A 19,779-nucleotide genomic window follows, 5' to 3' on the forward strand; every position below is an offset into this window, starting at 1 on the left:
AAGCAGGGTCCCTGGTGGGACAGGCTCCTAGCAGGATGGGTGCGAGCACACCTTCCCCTTTAAGACGCTGGTTCTTTGTGCCAGAGCCCGACCTCGGCATCCTCAGCTGAGCTGGATTAACGGGGCGAGGGGGAAGGGGCCTGCAGCGGGGACTGGGACTGCCGGCCTCCTGGGGCTTCTCGCACTTGTGGCACGGTGGGCATGGCCCTTGGAGCTCCACGGGCTCCGGCGCTGGGGCGGCATGTGTAGGCACAGTTGGCACTGCCACCACCTGTGCCCTCGTCCATGGAGCGAGGGTCCCCATGCCGCCCCAGGGCTGATGGGGACAGCCAGGGAGGAGCGGGTGGTGGGGCAGGCGGCTGTGCCAGGGGACAGAGCGTGCTGGCGAAGCTTTTAGCGAGGCTGCACTGGAAATCACCCGCCGCCATGAAAGACTTCACTGAAATCACACTTTGCCCTGAAGCTCTGGACCACAGCAAGGTAGGGCTGGGGCTGGGGGTGCCACCTGGAGGGTCCCCACCTGCCCATCTGTGGGTCCCTGCAGCATGGTGCCACCTGCATTTGCTCTCCTGCAGACCGAGTTCTGCAACCCCGTCTTCGAGGGTGAGGACTCCCGGGCAGTGCCAAGCGCCCAGCACCCACCAGAGGAGCATGGGACCAGCCCTGCATCGCCCCGGGATGGCCTTGGTACCTGCCTGGGGGTTTGTATGCACACCAGGAACAGCTATGAGTCTGAGAGTGGGGTGGTGGGGCAAGCTCACCACAGGGCTCTGGGGCTGTTCAGGAGACCCAGTAGCACCCCGGGGACAAGAGGTTGGGACGTGCCCAGCCAGTGCTCAGCCAGCCGTGCAGGGAGGTGGCAGGGTGTGGGCACGGCTAGCAGCATCCCAGCTCTGCCCGCTTTCCTTGCCCTCCGACAGGCCAGCAGCTCTGGGGTCAGGCGGGCTGGCAGTACCGCGCCGACTGCAAGTTCACTTGGCTCTGCGTGGCTCTGATGAGTGCCGTCCTCCTCTTCCTCATTGCCCTTCTGCTGGGCATCGTCATCCACCGTGAGTGCCCGAGCAGGGAGGGCTGGGGGACGGGTTGTGACCATGAGGTGGGGGACACGGAACCGGCTCAGAGGGGGAGAGGGGCACAGCGAGGGCATTTGTCCTACACAGGACCTCCCAGGGTCTGCCCATCATGAGCAAGGAAGATCTCCACCTCCCTGGGATGTGGCAAGGTCACTGGGCACTATGAGAGCTGTGTGGGGTGCCCTGGGACCTGCACATATGTGGGGTAGGGTGGGAGCACAGGACATGGGGCTGGGTGGGCTTCCTAAGCCCCTTCCCAGCACTGCAGCCGTTTCTCCCTACTGGGGCTGAGTTGTCCCTGCTCTTCCCTGGGCACAGAGCTGACGTCCCCAGAGCCACCCAGCGCCCCAGCCGCAGCCCTGCCCGCCCGTGGCACTGCCACCACCACTGCAGCACCCACCCGAAGGGACCCCCCGGCCCCCAGAACAGCTGCCACCCCAACCCAGAGCTGGCTGCCCACAGCCGGCACACCAGCACCGGGTAAGTCCCGCGTGGGGCAATGTGCCGGGATGGCGGTGCCCTGCAGCACTAGCTTATGCCTATGCTGTTGCCCCGTGCAGCCTGCGGCGGGACACTGCGGGGCCCTGAGGGCTCCTTCAGCTCTCCCAACTACCCCAACCCCTACCCGCCCAACGCGCTCTGCATGTGGCGCATCGAGGTGGGCCCCGGCCTCGCCATCCAGCTGAAGATGGAGGCGTTCAGCGTGGAGGGCACTGCCTCCTGCCTCTTCGACAGAGTGGAGCTCTATGAGGAGCAAGGGGTCGGCAGCACAGATCCTGCCCCGGCTCGAGGGGGCCCAACCAGGTAGGGCCCCTCGCACCTGGCGAGCGTGGCAGTGCAGTGGGGACAGGGCAGCATCTCCGGGGGTGAGCAGTGTCGCCCCTTGTTGTGCCCCCAGGTTTTGTGGCAATGTAGCCCCTCCAACCTTCAACTCCAACTCCAACCACCTGCACGTCGTCTTCATCTCTGACAGCAGCGTGGGTGCCCCAGGCTTCAGCGCTCACTACCGTGCCGTGGCTCCCAGTGAGAGTGAGTACCCCCATCCCCGGGCACTGCCAGGACTCCTCACTGCAGGCAGGCAGTGGGTAGCGGCAGGGGGTCTCCCATAACGCCCAGGGCACTGGGGCAGGGGAGGGTGCCTGGTGGGATGCCACCGCCAGCCTGGCCATCTCTGCCTGCGCTGCAGAGAGCTGTGCCTGGGATGAGCACTTGTGCGACCAGGGGCTCTGCCTCCACCTGGGCTTCGTCTGCGACGGCTTCCACGACTGTGGGGACAGGAGCGATGAGGCCAACTGCAGCCTGAAACACAAAGGTGGGCCAGCCCCCCACCTGCAGCCCACAGCCCCCGTGGCACCTGGGCAGAAGGCACGGCAGTGGGCAGTGGGTGGCAGGGGCAGGGGGTGAAGCTGTGTGTCTGTGTGTCCCTCCAGAGTGCGGGGGGCCGCTGACCACCTTGGAGGGGCACTTTTCCACCCCAGGCCATCCCCAACCATACCCGCACCAGCAGGTGAGAGAAGGGATGCCGGCGGGACGGAAGCGGGAGGAGGATGAGGCCAGGCAGGGAGGAAGGCAACCTCCCACAGGGGAGAGCCGGGGGTGCCCCTGCCTGGCTTCACGGGTGTCGCTGGCTGCACCCTGCCCTGCAGCTGTGCCTCTGGCAGATCTCAGTGCCCGTGGGCCACATCATCGACCTGCACTTCCACAACTTCAGCCTGGAGTCGCACGAGGACTGCAGCTTCGACTTCGTGGAGGTGCACGACAGCGCGGGCACAGGGGCTGCCAGCCTCATGGGCAGGTACGGGCACACCCCTGATATCTCCACCCCTGCCGCACCAGTCTGGGCGCACCGGGCTTCCATGGCTCAGCTGGGGAAACTGAGGCACGGGTCAGAATGATGAAGAGGAGCCACCAGAGGACAGGGTTTGGGGAGGTGCTGTCGGCCCCGCTGCTGACCCTGACTCCATCCCTCGCCCCATGTCGCTGGCAGGTTCTGTGGCCACCAGCTGCCGCCCATCCTGACCTCTTCACGCCATGTCATGACCGTCCTCTTCGTGGCAGACGAGGGAGTAGCAGATGATGGGTTCTTTGCCACCTACCAAGCCCGCAATGCCACCGAGAGTAGGTAGCCAAGCAGGAGCACAGGATGTCAGAGGGGCTGTGCAGTCACGGTCCTTGGGGGTTTTCAAGGCCAGACTGGATAAAGCCCCAGGAAAAAAACTGCTCTTACCCCACAGCTGATTCTGCTTGGAGCAGGAGGTTGGGTTACAGGCCCCTGGGGGTCCCTTCTCATCTGAATTACCCTGTAATCCTATTGATCGTAGCCATGGGGATGTGGCCTGGAAGGGCTCACCCGCACACAGGCACGATCCATCACCGGAGGGCTGGCTGCCCACAAATGACCCAGGAAATTTAGGATCCTTCTGAGCTGGGCCAGTGGTGGTCACCTATTGGCCATGGCTGCCAGGTGGCAGTGCTCTGCAACCACTCTCCTGGATGTCTCCTGGCCAGTGACCAAGAAGAGCAGAGACAGGGGTGGTCAGCACGGGAACGGGCTGATTCCCTGCCGCAGCCAGCCTGCTCTCTGTCCGTGCCCATGCCCGAGCCCATGCCCTGCTGCTCTGGCCCCTCTCATCTTACAGAGACCTGCAGCCCCACGGAGTTCTCCTGTGGAAATGGCGAGTGCCGGGCGCTAGAGTCTGTATGTGATGGCTGGCACGACTGCCCCGATGGCACGGACGAGCTGAACTGCACTGGGGTCTCCTACCCGGCCTTTGGTGAGTGCTACCCCCAGGTGCTCCACTCAGCCCCCTTGAGCCCACCTGGCTTTGAGACACTGGCCGTTGCCCCGTGGCTAACATCTGCCCGAGGCACAGCTGGCGGGCATCGCTGCTGCTAGAAGAAGTGAAGCACCTCACCCTGTGGCAGGGTCTGTCTGTGAGCCCGTGGAAGTAGAGATGTGCCTGGGGCTGGGCTACAATGCCACCTCCTTCCCCAACATTTGGCTGGCTATCCTGGACCAGGAGGGAGCCGCCGAGGTGCTGCAGGACTACCAGGTGAGCTCCCCGAGGGCTAAACGTGGGTCTGCCCATACCACACTACACTGTGCCACGCTCACTGCAACTCTCCCGCAGACACTAATGGAGCTCGCCTGCTACCAGCACCTCCGCCTCCTCATCTGCAGCCTCTTTGTGCCCAAGTGCACCCCGGATGGCGGTGTCCTGCAGCCCTGCCGAGCCGTGTGCCTGGCTGCCGAGCTGCAGTGCCAGCAGTCCCTCGGCCTCCTCGGCATCCTCTGGCCCATCAACTGCAACATCCTCCCCGACTCCAATGACCCCATAGAGTGCTTCCAGCCCTGACCCAGCAAAAGAAGAGGAGCAGGGGCTGAAGCAGCCTGCCCAGAGCCGGCCCCCACCCCAAATCTCTCTCCCATCCTCATTCTGTTGCAAATAGACAGCTCCTGGGGTGGTCCCCATCAGTAGCACCCCGTTGCCTGGTCCTCGCCTGCCCTGGAGTCAGCCTCTGCTCAGTGGTCAGCTCAGTGCCCAGATGCCATGGGCTTGCCCACAGGACTAAGTCCCTAGAGTGCCCCTTCCCAGCCTTGCTACAGCAAGCCTTTCCCTGTGCTGGAAAGGCTGTGCCCACAGCTTGGAGCTGTGCTGGAGACACCAAGTAAAGTCCCCCTGCCAAGCAGCAGGACGGTGGCAAGAGGCTTGGCCACTGCCTCCCCATTCTCAGCCAACTCCAGGCACGTTGGCCAGCACCCTGCATAGTTACCAGCCCATTTCTCTCTTTCAGCCTCTCCAGGCTGTGCGTGGCCCCTTTCCCACAGCCCTCAGGCAGCTGCTAGCCTAGCAGGGGAAGGGTTAATGCTCCCCAAATGGAGCAAGGCTGGGCCAAAGTGAGCCAGGCTGCAGGCAGAGGAGCCCAGGGCTGCCTGTGTCCCACAGCCCCAAAGCCAGCAGAATAAATAGCGTGAGCAGCTGACAAACCAAATTGGAGCAATTTGCTCATTTCAGAAGCGGGTGTGTGTGTGTCCTGGCAGATCCAAGGGGAAACTGAGGGATTCCCCAAGGGAGGGGAGCCACGGGTGGGCTGGTGGGTCTGAGCAGGAATGGAGTGGGACAGGTGAGACCGCCTAGCTGTGGAAGGGAACAGGGCTCTGGCTGTGCTCTCGATGGGCTGAGGGGCTTGCAGGGGCTTGAGATGGATGGGTCTTGGAGGAGGTCAGGCTAGCAGCCCCATGGTGCAGGGATGGGATCCCGTCCCAGCAAGGGCTGTGGCCGTGCTGGCTGAGCTGGCCATGCTGGCTTCAGGCCACCCTGATGGCCACAGGCCCGGCAACACCCCACGGCCACAAACCAGCTCCCAGCTGGCCAAAAACAACCACCCCTTCACACCTTGGGAGACAGGAACCAGGCGGCTCCCTGCCAGCACCCAGCTTGGCCCCGGGCATCCGGGGCTGGAATGCTCAGCCAGCAATGTCACCCGCAGCGCTGCGGGCACTGGCACGAGGACGAGAAAGCTGGCAGTACCGGCACACTTCCTGCTGCCCTCAGCCACCCTGGGTGCCTGGGAAATTCCCCTGCCTGGCTGGGGTTACCGGGAGCAGGACCTACTCAGGGCAGCATCACTCTGCCCTTGCAGCCAGCAAGCACTGCTGCTCCCACACAGCCACCCCTGCTCAGGGGGTTCAAACGCACCCAGCTCCTTCACTCCCTGCACGTCCCAGCTGCTGCAAGCTGGCTGCAGGGCACGGGGACTCCCTCCAGCCACAGCACCGCCCCACCGCTCGCTGTCCCTTGGATGCACTCGGTGCTGGAATGAGAGAAAGGCAAGCTGGGAGTGCCTCTCGAAAGCCCAGCACGTTCTGGAGCGCTGCCCTGCCCGTGCTTCCACCTGCCTGCTGCTGCCTGGCACGCCCCTGTGCGCTCAGCCCCACACGCTGCCCCTGGGGCCCACGCCGGCACCCCTCGCCTGGCTCCTGCAGCTCCCCACCGGTGCTCCCGGAGCTGGCACTGCCAGCCTGCGTGCGCCCAGCCGTACCCCTTGCCTCAGCCCCACTGCCAGTCAGGGGACCCGCACGCCTCGAGGGCTCCCTCGTCCTTCTCTCGCTCCAACCCTGCCTGCCTTTGCTGGATTTCCCTTTCTTGGCCTTTCTCTTGTTCCACTTTCACTCTGCTGCCTGTTTTCTCTCATTTCCCTTCCCTCCGTCCTGCTGCCCGGGTGCCCAGATATGCTCAGATGAGGTGGTTTGCAGCCCATGCCTCCTCTCCCTTTGCCAGGCTGTTTGTCTCGCTCTCCCTTCCCCCTGCTTACAGCGCTTCTGACACCATGGGATTATTTTTCTTTTTCCCCTTGTCGTGTAGCTTTTGGCTCCCAAGGCCCTTGATTTCCTTTGGAGTTTGGGAGGAGAGACGTGAGGAGGAGGAGGGGGGGGGTGGCGAGTCTGCCTTTCCTAGGGCCTTCGTCAGAGCGAAGCGGTCAGGAAGAGCCGCAGCCCTTCCACGCCAGAGAGCAGCGAGGCACCGGGGCAGGAGCCGTGGGGATCGCAGTGAGTGGGGCTCAGAGCTCCGTCCGCCCCGTGCCGGGGGGAGGCTGGGACTCGGTGGGGTCCTGGCTCCAGCGCTCGGGTGGAGGAGAGACACTTTTCTCCTCCTTTTCCTCTTTGTTGCAGACGTTGCGTCCAGGAGGGGGAAGAGAGTAGCTTTCCCAGGGCAAGGCCATGGGGAGGGGGCCAGCGCTGGCAGCGGGACTCTGCTCTCGCTGCGCTGGTGTGGGAAGGGCTGGGGGCAGCCCGGGCAGCAGGGTGGTCCCTGGCACCAGGGTGGTCCGGCACGGCCGGGGATGCTGCAGCCCCAGACAGCCGTGCCCCAGACAGCCGGCCAGGCGCGGAGCAGAGCCGTCAGCAGCACGGATGCTGCCAAGGGCTGGGCCACGACGCAGCCCCACGGTCCCTGAGCTGCTGCCCCGCCACGCACTGTCCAGATGCAACAACCCCACCCCATGCACAGCTCGCAGGTCACCCCACCGCTGCCCTCCAGCTGACACCCCGACAGTCCCCCACTGGCACCCCCCACGTACACCCATAGCCAGGCACGCCACCGATGTGGCAGCTCTCACCCCAAACAGCCCCCAACCACACACACAGAGCTACCGCCTCCCACATGCACCACAGCTCCCTGGCCCCAGCACCCCCACGAGCCATCCTGCAGCGGGGCCTGCCGGTGGGCTGCAGGACGGTGCAGCGGCACAGCCGGCGATGGGGATGCTGCGGCAGGTGCCGCCAGCGGTCAGGCCTTGCTTCAGGGAGCAGCCAAAAAGGCAAAGAGGAAAGAAGGGAGGAACAGTCCCTGCTGATCCCCTCCACCCACTCCCTGCCGAGCAAGCCTGTCTCCCAGCCCTCTTCACTGAGGTCCCCAGAGCCGTTACCCCTCTCTGCCCCTTTCCAGCCCCTCCACGGCAGACAAGATGAAGCAGCTCTTCTTCCTGTGCCTCCTCGGGCTCATCACCAGCTCCTTACAGATTGAAGACAACAAGATCCCCGGGCTTTGCTCAGGGCAGCCGGGCATCCCGGGGACCCCAGGCCTGCATGGGGGCCAGGGTCTGCCAGGCAGAGACGGACGAGACGGACGGGACGGGGCGATGGGGATGCCGGGGGAGAAGGGCGAGATGGGCCCTCCTGGTAAGAAAGGAGACATCCCAGCCAGGGAGGGGGACCTTCTCTACCCTGCCCGTGGGGAATACCCTCGTGCCAGGGGCTAAGCCCTGGATGCTGGCACAGCCCCACATTGCCAAACCGAGAGCAAATCCTGCGAAAGTGTCCCTCTCGTGCCACCACCCTCTAGTTCTGCCTGTGGTGATCCTGTGCTCCTGCAACAGGCAGTAGCTCCCCGGCACTGTCAAAGCTGCATTTTTCTCAATCCCTATCTTCCAGCCCTCACGTTAGGACGGTCTGTCGAGTTGTCCCCAGAATATGGCTGCATCATCCCCACCCTGGCTCCTGGGCTGGGGTTTCTCTCAATCTATGGGAGTTTCTCCAACTCTCTGTTGGTTTCTCCAACTCTTATCACATGCACCTAGCCCTCCTGGCTTGTGCTGCTTCCCCAAGCAGAGCACTGGCCGCGGCAGGTATTCACCACCCACATGCCATGGCAGGCTTGTAACACCCAGTGGAATTCGGGATGGGTGGCAGGGCTGGGGGAGCTCGGATGGCAGGGGGCTGTGCTGGTGATGGTGGCTTAGAGGTAACCCTATCCCCATCCTGCCTGCCCTAGGAGTGCCCGGTCCTCGCGGGGAGGTGGGCAGCCCCGGTGTGGATGGCATGCACGGCGAGAAGGGGGCACAGGGTGAATGCGCAGTGGCTCCCCGCTCGGCCTTCAGTGCCAAGCGCTCCGAGTCTCGCAGCCCGCCGCTGGCCGACCAGCCCATCCGCTTCGACGTGGTGCTCATCAATGAGCAGGGCCACTACGACCCCACCACAGGCAAGTTCACCTGCGAGGTGCCTGGCCTCTACTACTTTGCCGTCCACGCCACCGTCTACCGTGCCAGCCTCCAGTTTGACATCATGAAGAATGGCCAGTCCATCGCCTCCTTTTTCCAGTACTACGGGAACTGGCCCAAGCCCACCTCGCTCTCGGGGGGCGCCCTGGTCCGCCTGGAGCCCGAGGACGAGGTGTGGGTGCAGGTGGGCGTGGGGGACTACATCGGCTTCTACGCCAGCGTCAAGACGGACAGCACCTTCACCGGCTTCCTTGTCTACTCTTATTGGCAAAACTCCGCCGTCTTCGCTTGAGCCTGCGCTCGGCTGTGGCTGGGGTGAGGGCGCGTACCCCTTCCCAGCCACCAGCAACCTGGGGGGGGCAGTGTCAGGATCCGGCCGCGTGGGACACCAAGCTCCCCACTCTACTCTGCTGCTACTGCCCAGCGCAGAGCAGGAATACATCCCCTCTGCCGCCCCAGGGGTGGTGGGGAGCATCCTGTGTAAGAGCTAAGTATTATCTTGGGCACCCAGCTGGGGAGCCGCAATAACCTGGTTGTCGTATGTTACTCGCCATAGCTGCCATAGCCCTGCCAGCACGGGCAGGGCACCCTGGCCTCTGCTGCCAGCTTCTCCCCAGGCTCAGAGCGAGCCCGGGCTGCCTGGCCGCTGGCACAGCCAGGGGCCCGTCCCGCCACGGCCCAGGCATGCCCCGGGGCTAGCAGTTACCCCTGCCCTCTGGCCACCCCGGTGCCTTCCTTTCCTCCTCTGCCCCCAATAAAGGGCTCCCCAGCCACGTGTGTGCCTGCTGCCTGTGTGCCCACGCCTTCGTGCCCGGTCGTGCCGGTTCCTGGGGTGCCGGGCTGCCTGGGGTGCTGGCACCCCTCGGGGGGAGGCTGTTCCCGGCGGGCAGGGCTGCGTGGGTGCCGGGGGTCGGCAGGGGTGCCCCGTCCCGCCTGGGAGCGGGGTCCTGGGCCAGGGGCCGGGAGGGGCCAGGCGGCAGGGCCAGCGGACGCCACTAGGGGGAGGCATCGGCGCCCTTAGCGAGGGGACGCGCCGCCGCCGCAGCTGCCCCGCGCACCCTCCCCAAAGCCCGGCAAGGGGAGCGGGGTCGGGGGAGGCTCCCCCGCCCCTCCATGTGTCCTGGTTCCACGGCGGGGACCGGCCTCTTGCCGGGCATGAGGGTCCCCCGAGGGCCACGGCGCGGGAACCGGGCTCGCCCCGGGGCGAGGAGGATTCCTGGCCCGGCCCAGGAGGAGGGGGCAGCGCTGGACCCACGGTCCCAGGACGGGGCTTTCGGGGTCCCCTTCCTGCCTACCCCCCTCTGCCAGTGTGAACGCCGTGACCCGCCTCTGAGAAAGGTCTCTATTTTTAGCCGAGGAATGAAGAGCTTCCTCATTCCTGCCCCAAAATAGGTCCCTGCGGGGACCAGCTAGGGACGGGGCTTTTGGCCGGGGGCCGAGGTCCTTAACGGGCCCCGCTGCCGGAGCGGGCTGGGGAAGGATGCTCTGCCCTGCCGTGGGGTGGCAGCTGGGCTGGGCTCCTCTCTGGGCCATGCCAGCAGCACCCTGCAGGCCTTCACCAGCCCGGGACCCCCCCTGCACGGCCGGACAGACTCCTCTCCTCTGGCCCCGCTCCACTGCTGCCCCCCGGGCAGTGCTGCGGAGGGCCCGCAGGACTATAGCCATCCCCTTCGGGGGTGAACAAACCCTCTGGGAGCCGGGGCAGGCTGGCAGCAGCCGTGGATCCAGCTGTGTGCCCCGCCAACGGCCAGCACCACCCCCAAATGGGGCTACCCACAGCCCCCTGCCCTGGAACTGGGGACCACGCAGGGACCCAGGGCCGAGGGCACGGCACTGCAACCTGCCTGGCCCTGAGGGACTGGAGAGGGATGCACAGTCCTGCAGTGCCACGGGCCACCCCCGGCCCACAGGGCCTTGTGGAAGTGCTGGGACCAGGGGCGAAGCCTCGCTCCGCCCCGGGGTGCAGAGGGGCTCTGCTAGCCATCTTGCAGGGTCCTCTGCCCAGCTGCAGGATTGGGTTACAGCAGAAGCATCTGTTTGGGTTAATGATGGCCTTTTGTGTAAGCAGAGCTGCCCAGGGGCAAACAATGCTGCAGAGCAGATCGATCAGCGGCGCTGCCTATTCTGGGAGGAGGAAAATAGCTTTTCTTGAGACCAGGCCAGGGGAGGTGTGTGGGGGCTGGGAGCATCCTCTGGTCTCTGTCAGTCATGATGTGGGGGAGCACGGCTAACAGAGGCAGCCACAGACATAGCACTTGATGTAGCAGTTTCTGGGCTCTGCTTTTTTTAAGATGCTTTTGGTCTTCCTGACACCTTGTCTGAGATCATTGGGGGACTGCTGGGAACCCTCTGAGGAATGCAGGGGTGCCTGGTGCTGCCTGGGGAGGATGAGGAAGAGGGTAAGGAAAAGATAAGGGTAAGGGAAGGAGAGCCACAGGAGACCTTGACTTCTGGCAAGTTTCTAGCAAGCTCCAGCTGCTTCTGACAAGCTCTACCAGCTGCCCCTTGTTCCAGCTGAGCCCAGGTCAGGGAGAAGCCAGCATCCCTTAGGCTGTGCAAGGGAGAAGCCTATATAAGAGCCAGGCTCAGCACACAGGTACTACTGTGCAGCTGATAGAGACAACTGTTTGTGCAGAGATGGGCAGTTTTGCTGTTTTTGTGGGTTTGGTTTTTTTAAAAAGTGCCAGCACCTCTTCTCAGAGCAGCACATAAACCCTCAGCACACCAGGGTCACAGCGCCCAGCAGCCATTGGAGCAACTTTTCCTGCAGTGCTGGAGGATGCAGCCTGGCTAGCTGTGAGCTGCAAAAGATGCTTGGGGCCTCTCACTGGAGCTGGTGCACCTGCTTGGCAGCCTGGAAGAGATCTGTGGTTTTGTACATCTTGGAGCTGGTGGAGGAGGTCAGCAGGCTGTGTGACATCAGAGAGGGCATGAAAGAGATCAGCTGGATCATCTCTGTGACCCTACAGCTACAAGAGCCCAAACTTTCAACTATGGCAGAGCATGCACCTGCCAGGTTTGAAAGCGGAAATGCCCTCAACGGGAAAGGTTGTCCTGGTGACTCCTGGCAGGAAAAAGGATGGCTTCTGCTCCACCCAAAAGCTTGCAGTTATGGCATAGATTCAGCATCCTCATCACTGATTCCACTCCAGCACTCTCCAGTCATCTTCAGAAGACCTCTGCCAGCAGGCCAGCTGACCTGGTAAGCTTTAAACTGGGAATGGCAGGGGAGGGGACAGTCCTCACCCAAGTGTGGATGGCATGGGTAGCAAAGTGCTCAGGGGCTGTGAACTGCAGGGACTCTATTACTCAGCAAAACAGGACTGAAGTGGGGTCACTTCAGCATAGGGACGCAGAGAGGGCAGTGCCCGCGGGACAGCGTTGTGGGTAAGCTCTCATGGCACTGCGGAGGAGTGGGCTTGTGGCAGGGTCGCTAATGCAGACAGGATGGGGGGCAGACAGGAGGAACTAGCGGGCTGTGAGCACTGATAGGGCTGTAGCCTCTTTGGGACGGTGGCTGATGCAGTAGCTGAGGGCTGATGGGTCAGGATTAGCTGGCAACTGTGTGGGTGTTTGCTATGTGCAGCCTGCCTTCTTCAGGCATCTGGAAGAAGCTCCATGTCAGCAAGCTGTAGTCCTCACAGGGAGCTGGAATTCCCCTGATATTTGCTGGAGGGACAGCTCAGTGAGGCACAAGCAGCCAAGGAGGCTTCTGGAACATGTTGAAAACACCTTCCTGACGTGAGTGACTGAGGAGAGGTGCTCTGCTATGCCTCACAGACAAGGGAAGCTAAGGATCCTGAGAGAAGAAGAAGAAAAGACAAAAGCATGACCACACCCCTGGATTTCAGGAGAGCAGACACTGGCTGCTTCAGGGATCTGCTTGGGAGAATCCCATGTTCTGGAGAGTAGAGGTGTCCAAGAGGACCAAGGATCAGCTAGCTACTCCAGGCTCAACTGGTCCATCCCAACAAGCAGTAATCAGAGGTGGCAGGTTATCTGCACTGACCTGTAAGGAATAAGGAGCATGCAAGAATGGGGCTAGGGCCAGTTCAGCAAAAGGAAATGCCAAGTCCTGCCCCTGAAGAGGAATAACCCTACACATCAGCACATGCTGGTGGCTAACTGGCTGGAAAGCAACTTTCCAGAGAAGGCCCTGGGGATCCTGGTGGACAGGAAGTCTACTACAAGCTAGCAGTGTGTCCTCATGGCAAGGACGGTCACCAGCCTTCTGGGCTGCATTAGGAGGAGCATTGCCAGTAGCTGGAGGGAGGTGATCCTTCCCCTCTGCTTGGTACCAGTCAGGCACAGTTGCAGTGCTTGGTCCAGTGCTGGGCTCCCCAGTACAAGACATAGACATACTGGAGAGAGTCCAGCAAAGAGCTATCCATCTTCTACTGTGCAGGTGATGAAACTCTGGCACAGGCTGCTCGGAGTAGTAGCATCTCAATCCAAGGAGATACTCAGAAACTGACTGGCCACAGTCCTGTGCAGCCCGCTATAGCTGCCCTTGCTTGAGCGGGGGTTGGATGAGGGCTGGATGAGGTCCCTGCCAGCCCAGGCATACTCTGAGTCCCCGAGGCCTTGGCACTCTGGCTCCGAGCTGCTGGGATTGCTGCTGTGTTCGGGGAACCAGCATGGCTCCCTGTGCTGAGCAGCTAATTAAGGAGCAAAGCTGGCGGCCAGGAGCAGCCAAAAGGCCCCCCGTGGTTTGGCTGCTGATCGTCACCTGCTCCCTCCCTGTCCGCCTGGTATCATTAGCCGCTCGTGCTGCTGCACATCTGCAGCGAGCGTCTGTCGAGCCAGCTCCCTGCTGTCAGGCAGACGATGGCTGTTGTCCCCGCCTGGGACTAGCGGCTCATTATGGCTGGGGTGTTGCAGCTGGGCTGACAAAGGGATCCTGAGCATTTTCCCAGAGCTTGGGGGGGGCCCGGTTTCAGCAACCTGTCAGCTGCCGCTGGCCTAGTGCTCCTAAACTGGAGTAACCTAGAAGCATCATGCTCCCTCCTCCTTGGGGAAGGGAGAAGGGTCTTAGCATTGTGATGAGCTGAGAGCAGCCCACTCTGCTCATGCGTGAGGCTCCCGGGCAAGCTCTGGTGTGGGGACTGTAGATCTTGTGCCCTGGACTGGTCTGTGAGCATTGCTGCTGCTGGACACCGTCCCCAGGCAGTGCGGCCCTGCACCAAAAGCCACAGTACCAGAGCAGGCAGGTCTGGTGTGCCTGACCACCAATCTCAGGGACTGTACGCACTGCCCATCAGCTGGGAGGTGGTTGCGTTTTCCTCCTGTAATTGCTTGCTGCTTGGCCAGCGAGTGAGCCAAGTGTGTGCAGGATGGCTCCGGGGGGAAGGCTGTGTCCTTCACGTTCTGTCCTTGCTTGGCAGGCTCAGCCGCAGTGGGCTGAGGCAGCAGAACCCTCTCCATCCTTGGCTGGGGCTGGCTGAGGGAGTGGTGGGCTGGGAGCACCCTACCCATGCAGGGGATGGCAGACATTCTCCTGCTGGCCCTGTCCTCCTGCGCTGGCGTAGCTCCGTAGCCTCCCTGGGTGCCTAGCCCACTTCAGCACACACACCCTGGGAGCAAGAGAGGAAGGTTGAGCAGTGCCTTCGTGTCCCCACTTGTCACCCATCTGCAGCCAGACCCCCAGCGGGGCTTGGGCAGGTTGCCAGCGTGGTCCTCCTTCCTGTGCCTGCAAGGTGCCTGGCAGAGCCGTGCTCCTGCAGCAGACGTCCATCTCTTTCTGGCTTCCTAGCAGCCCCCGTCTCAGCACTGTGGCTGTCATCCTGGTTAAAATTAGCTACTTGGCTGGCGTGGCCCTACCAAGGCAGGTGAGTTCAGGGCAGGGTGAGCCAGAACTCCTGGGTTCTCTGCCCATCAGGGTCCTGACGCTTTTTTCCAAACAATTTACAAGGATGCTGGAGAAGCAGAGAACGCTTAAAAGCACACAGCAACCTGCCAAGAGCTCAGATCATGGCCAGGGAGTAACTCCTTGCATAGCGAGTGCATCTGCTCACCAGTAACCCAGCGTGGCTGAGCCTGCCACAGCCTTTTTCCAAAGCAAGACCAAGTCCTGTGCTGCCTCCTGCTCCACAACTCCTAGTGCTTTGTGTGCTGCCTCCATCCTTGGGACAGTTGGGCTTTTGCCAACACCCTCCATCGCAAGCAGCAGGACATCAAGGTGCCAAGGACACACAAGAGCAGGAATTACATGTCCCTGTGCATGTTTCTGACAGCCTGGGAAATCCCAGCCCCTCTGCTTTGGACTGCTCAGGCCGTGGGGAGCTCCAGCTCTGCAGAATCTGAGCACAAATCCCTTTGCTCCAGTACAGCGAGGAACTGCTCCTGAAAAGAGATGAAGCTGTGTGTACAAGCCCTTCAGCAAAGCAGCTCAGAGTGACCTGAACTAGGAGTGGAGAGAAGATGCCCACCAGTCCTGGGCCCTTGACAGCGAGAGCTACCACAGTTACTCTGCCTGCTCGTCAGCCCAGAAGAGACTGCAGCACCAAAAACCTCTCCAGGCAAGATGCAGCCATTAGCACTGGTGCTTTGCAAGCTGCACTCTGCTCCCTTGCACAGGCCATATCCACAAGCACCTCTTGCTGTGGGTTGGCAGAACAGGGGCTGGGGGTGCCAGCGTTTGGAAAGCCCACCTACCGTGTGTTCAAGTGTAGATTCATCTCCTGGGTGCCAGGCTTTTCCTGTGCAGCACCCTGGCTCCAGCTTATCCCGCAGCACTCCTGTTCTGGGTACAAGCACCCCCAGACAAGTACCCCTGAGTCTGCTGGTGGTGTTGGCCCTCCAGCTCTGACCCTTGGTGGAGAGTGATGGGCTTCCTCTGGAGCCTAGGGATGAGCAGAGAGGAGACCCCATCCCCCCAGTGAAAAACTTTCCCAAGAAAGAGGCAGCAGGCAGCTTTTGGTAAAGGAAACTTTAATCTGCTCAGTGTCTAGTCCATAGTGCAAAGAGTTAAACTTAAGGCAAAGCTTTCTCTTTTTTTTTTTTTTTTTGTATAAACAGGCAGCAAACAAACAGGCCCTAAAACAATACGCATAACTGGTATAATAGAAAAAAGGTTTGAGGGGACAAACGCAGTCCTGGGGAGGGGTCCTTCCTCCCCGTAATTCATTTAAGAAACATTGCACCTCAACATCCACGAGCAGGTCCCGACCAAACACCACCGCCTGCAGCCAGGAGCATGGCCACACTCCCGGATGTCTCAAGAGGCACACCCAGGGAAGGGTGCAGCTCCCTGTCTCCTCTTGCAGGAGAACCTCTGCAAGTGCCTGGGACGAGCTGGACCGTGGGGAATGCAGCCTGTGGGGCCACAGTCATTGCTCTGGCAAGGGCTTGGCTACTCAACTGCAAGTGTCACTGGCTGCAGCCACAGGAAAGGGGGCTCGGGAGAGCAAACATTAACATGGGCATTGTGTGTCTGGGGAGGCACAGGGACAAGAGCCTGAGCAACAGGGCTTGGGCAGGGAGCTTTGCATCTCTGTGAAGTGAGGTGGAAGTAGATGATGGCCCTTCTAACACCCACTAGAGCTCAGGAGCCCAGCTTGGTCCGAGGAGTCCCTCTAGCCTCCAGCAAACATGGGGGCACCCAGCCCCTGCAGTGCCTCCCAGAGCAAAGCCACTCTCCAGCAAGATAGTACCTTGCCACAGCTCAGGTTTAGAGCACAGAAGCATCTCCCAGCATGGCCAAGCCTCTCTGCTGCCTCTGTTTTGGCTTAAATCGCTAATCAAGAAGACTAGAGAAGGAAGACCAAGCCAGCCGCCCTCAGGCTCTTGGCTTGCAGTCCAGGAGTCAAGACTCTTTCCAGTCTGGCTCCAGCCAAAATTGGCTGTGGCGCGTGGCTGACCTCAGGCAAGCAGCTGGAAAAGGAACAGCTTTTTAATGCAAGGCCCTCTTACAGCAATTTCTTGGAATGGTGCTGGTTGATCAAGCTGGGATGAGCCATCTCTGGCCTCCCTAGCTAGGATTGGATGCCCTTGTTAGACTTCAGGGAATACTTCAAAATGAAACTAGCTACATTTCTGACACACTGTAAGACAAAACAGCAGTGTAACCCTCTCCTAATCACAGACAGCCATGGTCCTGGTACTGCTCCATGCACACAACTGCAGATCGGCAGCACTGATATGCAGAACTTGTGCCTGGAGCTGGAATGTCTCAGTGGGCTCCCAGGAGCTTTGGGGTGCCCCCTCTCCTCCCAAAGAGTTACTCCCTCTAGCCAGCCCAACCTGGGAAGCAACAAGCAAGCACTGGTGTGAACCACGCCGCTCCATGGCACTCTGAGCCTGAGAAAATGTGTATTACCTAGAGAGGATTCTCCAGCGTTGGCTCAGATGTGTGCTGCTGCAGCCAGGGCTGTAAGCTCTGGCTGGCCGGCCACCCCTCAGGTTCCCCAGGCAGCACCACTGCCCCTGCATAAAGAGGAACTCACTCCAGCCTCCCCGTGCGAGTAACCTGATGTGTGCTTGCTAATCTTGCATAGGTGGTGCGTGGAAGCAGCAGCCACGCTGAGCTCTACAGAGAGCCACATTCATTGTGGCTCCTCATGGTCCTGGCAAGGGGAATAGGAAGCTCAAAAACCAAAGCCACGGTGGCTGGGATACTGAAGAATCCCAGAAACCCTGCTCTTCTCCAACTGAGAGCCAGGCTCAGTCCTCTGGTAGCAAAGCCTAAAAAGCTCAAGTGTGCTCATCGCTCTCCTAGGGCCTTGCAAAAGGGGCACACTTCTCCCTTCCCTGGGAGCTCCCTCCCTTAGATGGCAGGAGAAGGAAACAGAGGCCTGAAGGCAGTCTGCCAGGTAGCGTCCTGGTCAGACCTTTGGAAAAACCCTCCCTTGCCTTGCACCAGCCCCTGTGATTTCCAGGAGAGCACAGCCTTTCCATCAGCTTTGGATAGGAGGGACCAGAGCATCTTTCTGCACTCTGCTTTGGATCTCAGACTGCTGCAGGCTGGAGGCAACAGGCCCTGAAACACCAAAAGCTATCAACAAAAAAAAAAAAAAAAGGTAACTCTTTCAGCCTGCTGCAGAGATCAGTTATTGTGCTTGCTAGCAAGAGCTACAATCTAGTTACGTACCAAATGCGGCTACCAGACACCCTTCTGCCCTTTCAGCACCATCCTTAGTTCTTTGGAAGCTGCTCAAGGCAACCCTGAGAAGTTCTGCTTGCCGGCAAGAGGCAGACAGGGGTGCCCTTGACCTTCTGGGAAAACAACCTAAACCACTTGCCCGTCCGGCTCACAAGTACACATTGAGCGTCTGGAGGATCATCTGGCGGCACAGCGGGCAGTTGCGCTGGTAGATGGCCTGCTGCAGGAGGACTTCCGTGCACTCCTGACACAGGCACAGGTGCCTGCACGGTAGAAGCAGGACTGTCTTGGTTTGGTCTTGACAAATGACACATTTCTTACGTTCCTCTTGTTCTTTAAGGAGCACCCAGGGGTCACTATTCGGAGTGCCCTCACCATCCCCAGCTGCTGCGTTCAGCTGTTGCCTCCTTGGAACTCTCCCCCAGGAGGTGCTCGGTTCCTCCCTGGGCAACTGGAGACGCTGTCCTGCCACGGCACTTCGACTCAGAGCAGGACGTGTTTGTGGTACCTGCTCTGCATCCGGCTGGTCCTCATGCTCGGCCTGCAGCTGGCCGAACCCTGCCAGCATCAGCCTGCTGGGGGCCGTAGATCTCAGGGCGGGCACAGCTGCCCCTCGCTGATTGCTTTCCCGGTTCGTCGTTCTGCCTCCTCGGCTCCAGTTGGTCACCTGCAGACTCCAGTCCACCAACCTGCGCCAGGCCTGGGAGGTCATGGCCATACCTAGTGTCAGGACTGCCACCTGATAGAGCCGCCACACATCCCGCTGCAGGCGGTGGTAGGAAGGCAGTGTGTTGAAGTAGCCCAGCGCGTAGCCTGTCAGTGTCCACAGCAGCCCAGGGTTGAAGACAAAGGCGCTGACAACAATAATGAGCAGGAGTAAGCCCAAGCCATAAATATTCACAAAGAAGATGTTGATGAAGAGTGCGGTGACAGAGGCCAGGAGCTCAAAGGCCAGCTGGCAGGGCGACCACAGCAGGATGGACACCGCGATGGCACCGCTGGAGACGTGCGCGAGGAAAGCGGCCAGCAGGTCCGTGAATCTGAGGAAGGGGCCAGCGACTGAGTCCCACAGGGCCGCGAGCAGGGTGAAGAGGTTCTGCGTGCCGATGAGACACACGTTGACCAGGCTGTTGACGACGTAGGCCAGCAGGCTGGTGCCGATGGCCAGGCCCTCGCAGACCTGCCTGGCTAGCGCCTGGCCGCAGCCTAGCAGGCCGCCGAGCCCGCGGTGCAGCAGCTCCTTGCCCCGCAGCCCCAGGTGCGAGAGGAGGTGCCCGGCCACCTTCAGCCCCTCCAGGCCGCAGCAGCAGCCCCGCAGCAGGCCGCCCAGCCCCTGCAGAGCCCCCAGCGCCAGGCACCACACCGCCCGGGCCAGGGAGGCCAGCGAGAGCAGCAACGCGTCCCAGCAGGCCAGCGCCCCGGCGGCGGCGGCCGCGGGGAGGCCGCAGGCGGCGGCGAGGAGCCAGAGCAGCGCCGACACCAGCGAGGACACCAGGAAGAAGTTCACGTCCAGCACCAGGAGCAGCAGGTCCAGGGCCAGCCGCAGGCCGCGGAGCAGCGCGAACAGCAGGTCCATGGCGGCAGGGAGGGAGGGAGGGAGCCCCGCCGGGGCCCGGCCGGCGCCGTCAACCGCGGCCCGGTGGGGGCCCCCGGGCGATGGGCGCCGCCATCTTCGCTCGGGCTGCCGCGCCTGGCCGGGCCAATCGGCGGCGAGGGCCGCGTCCCTCCCCGCCGCCCATTGGGCGGTTCGGAGGACGCGGCGGGGGCGCGGCCGCTGGGGGCGTGGCCTCTGCCGGGCTGGCTGTCGCCCACAGGCGCGCATTTAAAGGGCCAGCGGAGCTCATATGCGCGGGGCGGTCCGGGCTCGTTCCCGGCGGGGCGGGGGCGGCTGCGGCATGCGTGCGCCCCCCTTGCCCTGATCCCAAGCAGCGCGAGGGTGACCCACCACCCAGAGGGGCTTTGGGGGCCACGCATGTGATGAGTTTGTGACAGCCTCAGCCTTGGCTTGAGGAGCGTTTGTGCTTGCTAGCAGCGTCCCTGGAGCCAGAGTGTTCGGGTCAAGTCCAGCCCAGGGCAGCGCCCTTCTCACCACACCACGCAGTTTCC

The 19,779-nt window shown here is 61.8% G+C and overlaps 3 protein-coding genes across 3 annotated transcripts; 2 read left to right on the forward strand and 1 right to left on the reverse strand.

The window, feature by feature from the left end:
* Positions 1 to 403: 403 nt before the first annotated feature.
* On the forward strand, positions 404 to 5,060 carry MFRP (membrane frizzled-related protein). The gene is made up of 13 exons (XM_086766266.1): positions 404 to 480; positions 576 to 687; positions 921 to 1,049; positions 1,392 to 1,553; positions 1,634 to 1,877; positions 1,972 to 2,102; positions 2,260 to 2,385; positions 2,504 to 2,580; positions 2,720 to 2,868; positions 3,061 to 3,191; positions 3,713 to 3,847; positions 3,999 to 4,126; positions 4,205 to 5,060. The coding sequence occupies exons 1-13, from the start codon at positions 427 to 429 to the stop codon at positions 4,427 to 4,429; spliced, it is 1,803 nt and encodes a 600-aa protein (XP_086622392.1). The 5' UTR covers positions 404 to 426; the 3' UTR covers positions 4,430 to 5,060.
* A 1,459-nt stretch (positions 5,061 to 6,519) lies between these two features.
* On the forward strand, positions 6,520 to 9,347 carry C1QTNF5 (C1q and TNF related 5). The gene is made up of 3 exons (XM_086766190.1): positions 6,520 to 6,624; positions 7,523 to 7,755; positions 8,348 to 9,347. Exons 2-3 carry the CDS (start codon positions 7,542 to 7,544, stop codon positions 8,863 to 8,865), a joined length of 732 nt encoding a protein of 243 aa, XP_086622316.1. The 5' UTR covers positions 6,520 to 6,624; positions 7,523 to 7,541; the 3' UTR covers positions 8,866 to 9,347.
* Positions 9,348 to 15,446: 6,099 nt separating this feature from the next.
* RNF26 (ring finger protein 26) lies at positions 15,447 to 19,320 on the reverse strand. Its single transcript, XM_086766347.1, has one exon. The coding sequence runs from the start codon at positions 19,247 to 19,249 to the stop codon at positions 17,822 to 17,824; it is 1,428 nt and encodes a 475-aa protein (XP_086622473.1). The 5' UTR covers positions 19,250 to 19,320; the 3' UTR covers positions 15,447 to 17,821.
* Positions 19,321 to 19,779: the final 459 nt, after the last annotated feature.

Source organism: Chlamydotis macqueenii, chromosome 24 (assembly GCF_036417535.1).
Source record: "Chlamydotis macqueenii isolate bChlMac1 chromosome 24, bChlMac1.mat, whole genome shotgun sequence".
Lineage (NCBI taxonomy): Eukaryota > Metazoa > Chordata > Aves > Otidiformes > Otididae > Chlamydotis > Chlamydotis macqueenii.

Coding starts and splice junctions, on each gene's coding strand:
- MFRP (XM_086766266.1), top strand. CDS start 427: ATGAAAGACTTCACTGAAATCACACTTTGCCCTGAAGCTCTGGACCAC. Junction 1,050..1,391: donor GCTGGGCATCGTCATCCACC/GTGAGTGCCCGA, acceptor CCCTGGGCACAG/AGCTGACGTCCCCAGAGCCA. Junction 3,192..3,712: donor AGCCCGCAATGCCACCGAGA/GTAGGTAGCCAA, acceptor CTCATCTTACAG/AGACCTGCAGCCCCACGGAG.
- C1QTNF5 (XM_086766190.1), top strand. CDS start 7,542: ATGAAGCAGCTCTTCTTCCTGTGCCTCCTCGGGCTCATCACCAGCTCC. Junction 7,756..8,347: donor GGGCGAGATGGGCCCTCCTG/GTAAGAAAGGAG, acceptor TGCCTGCCCTAG/GAGTGCCCGGTCCTCGCGGG.
- RNF26 (XM_086766347.1), bottom strand. CDS start 19,249: ATGGACCTGCTGTTCGCGCTGCTCCGCGGCCTGCGGCTGGCCCTGGAC.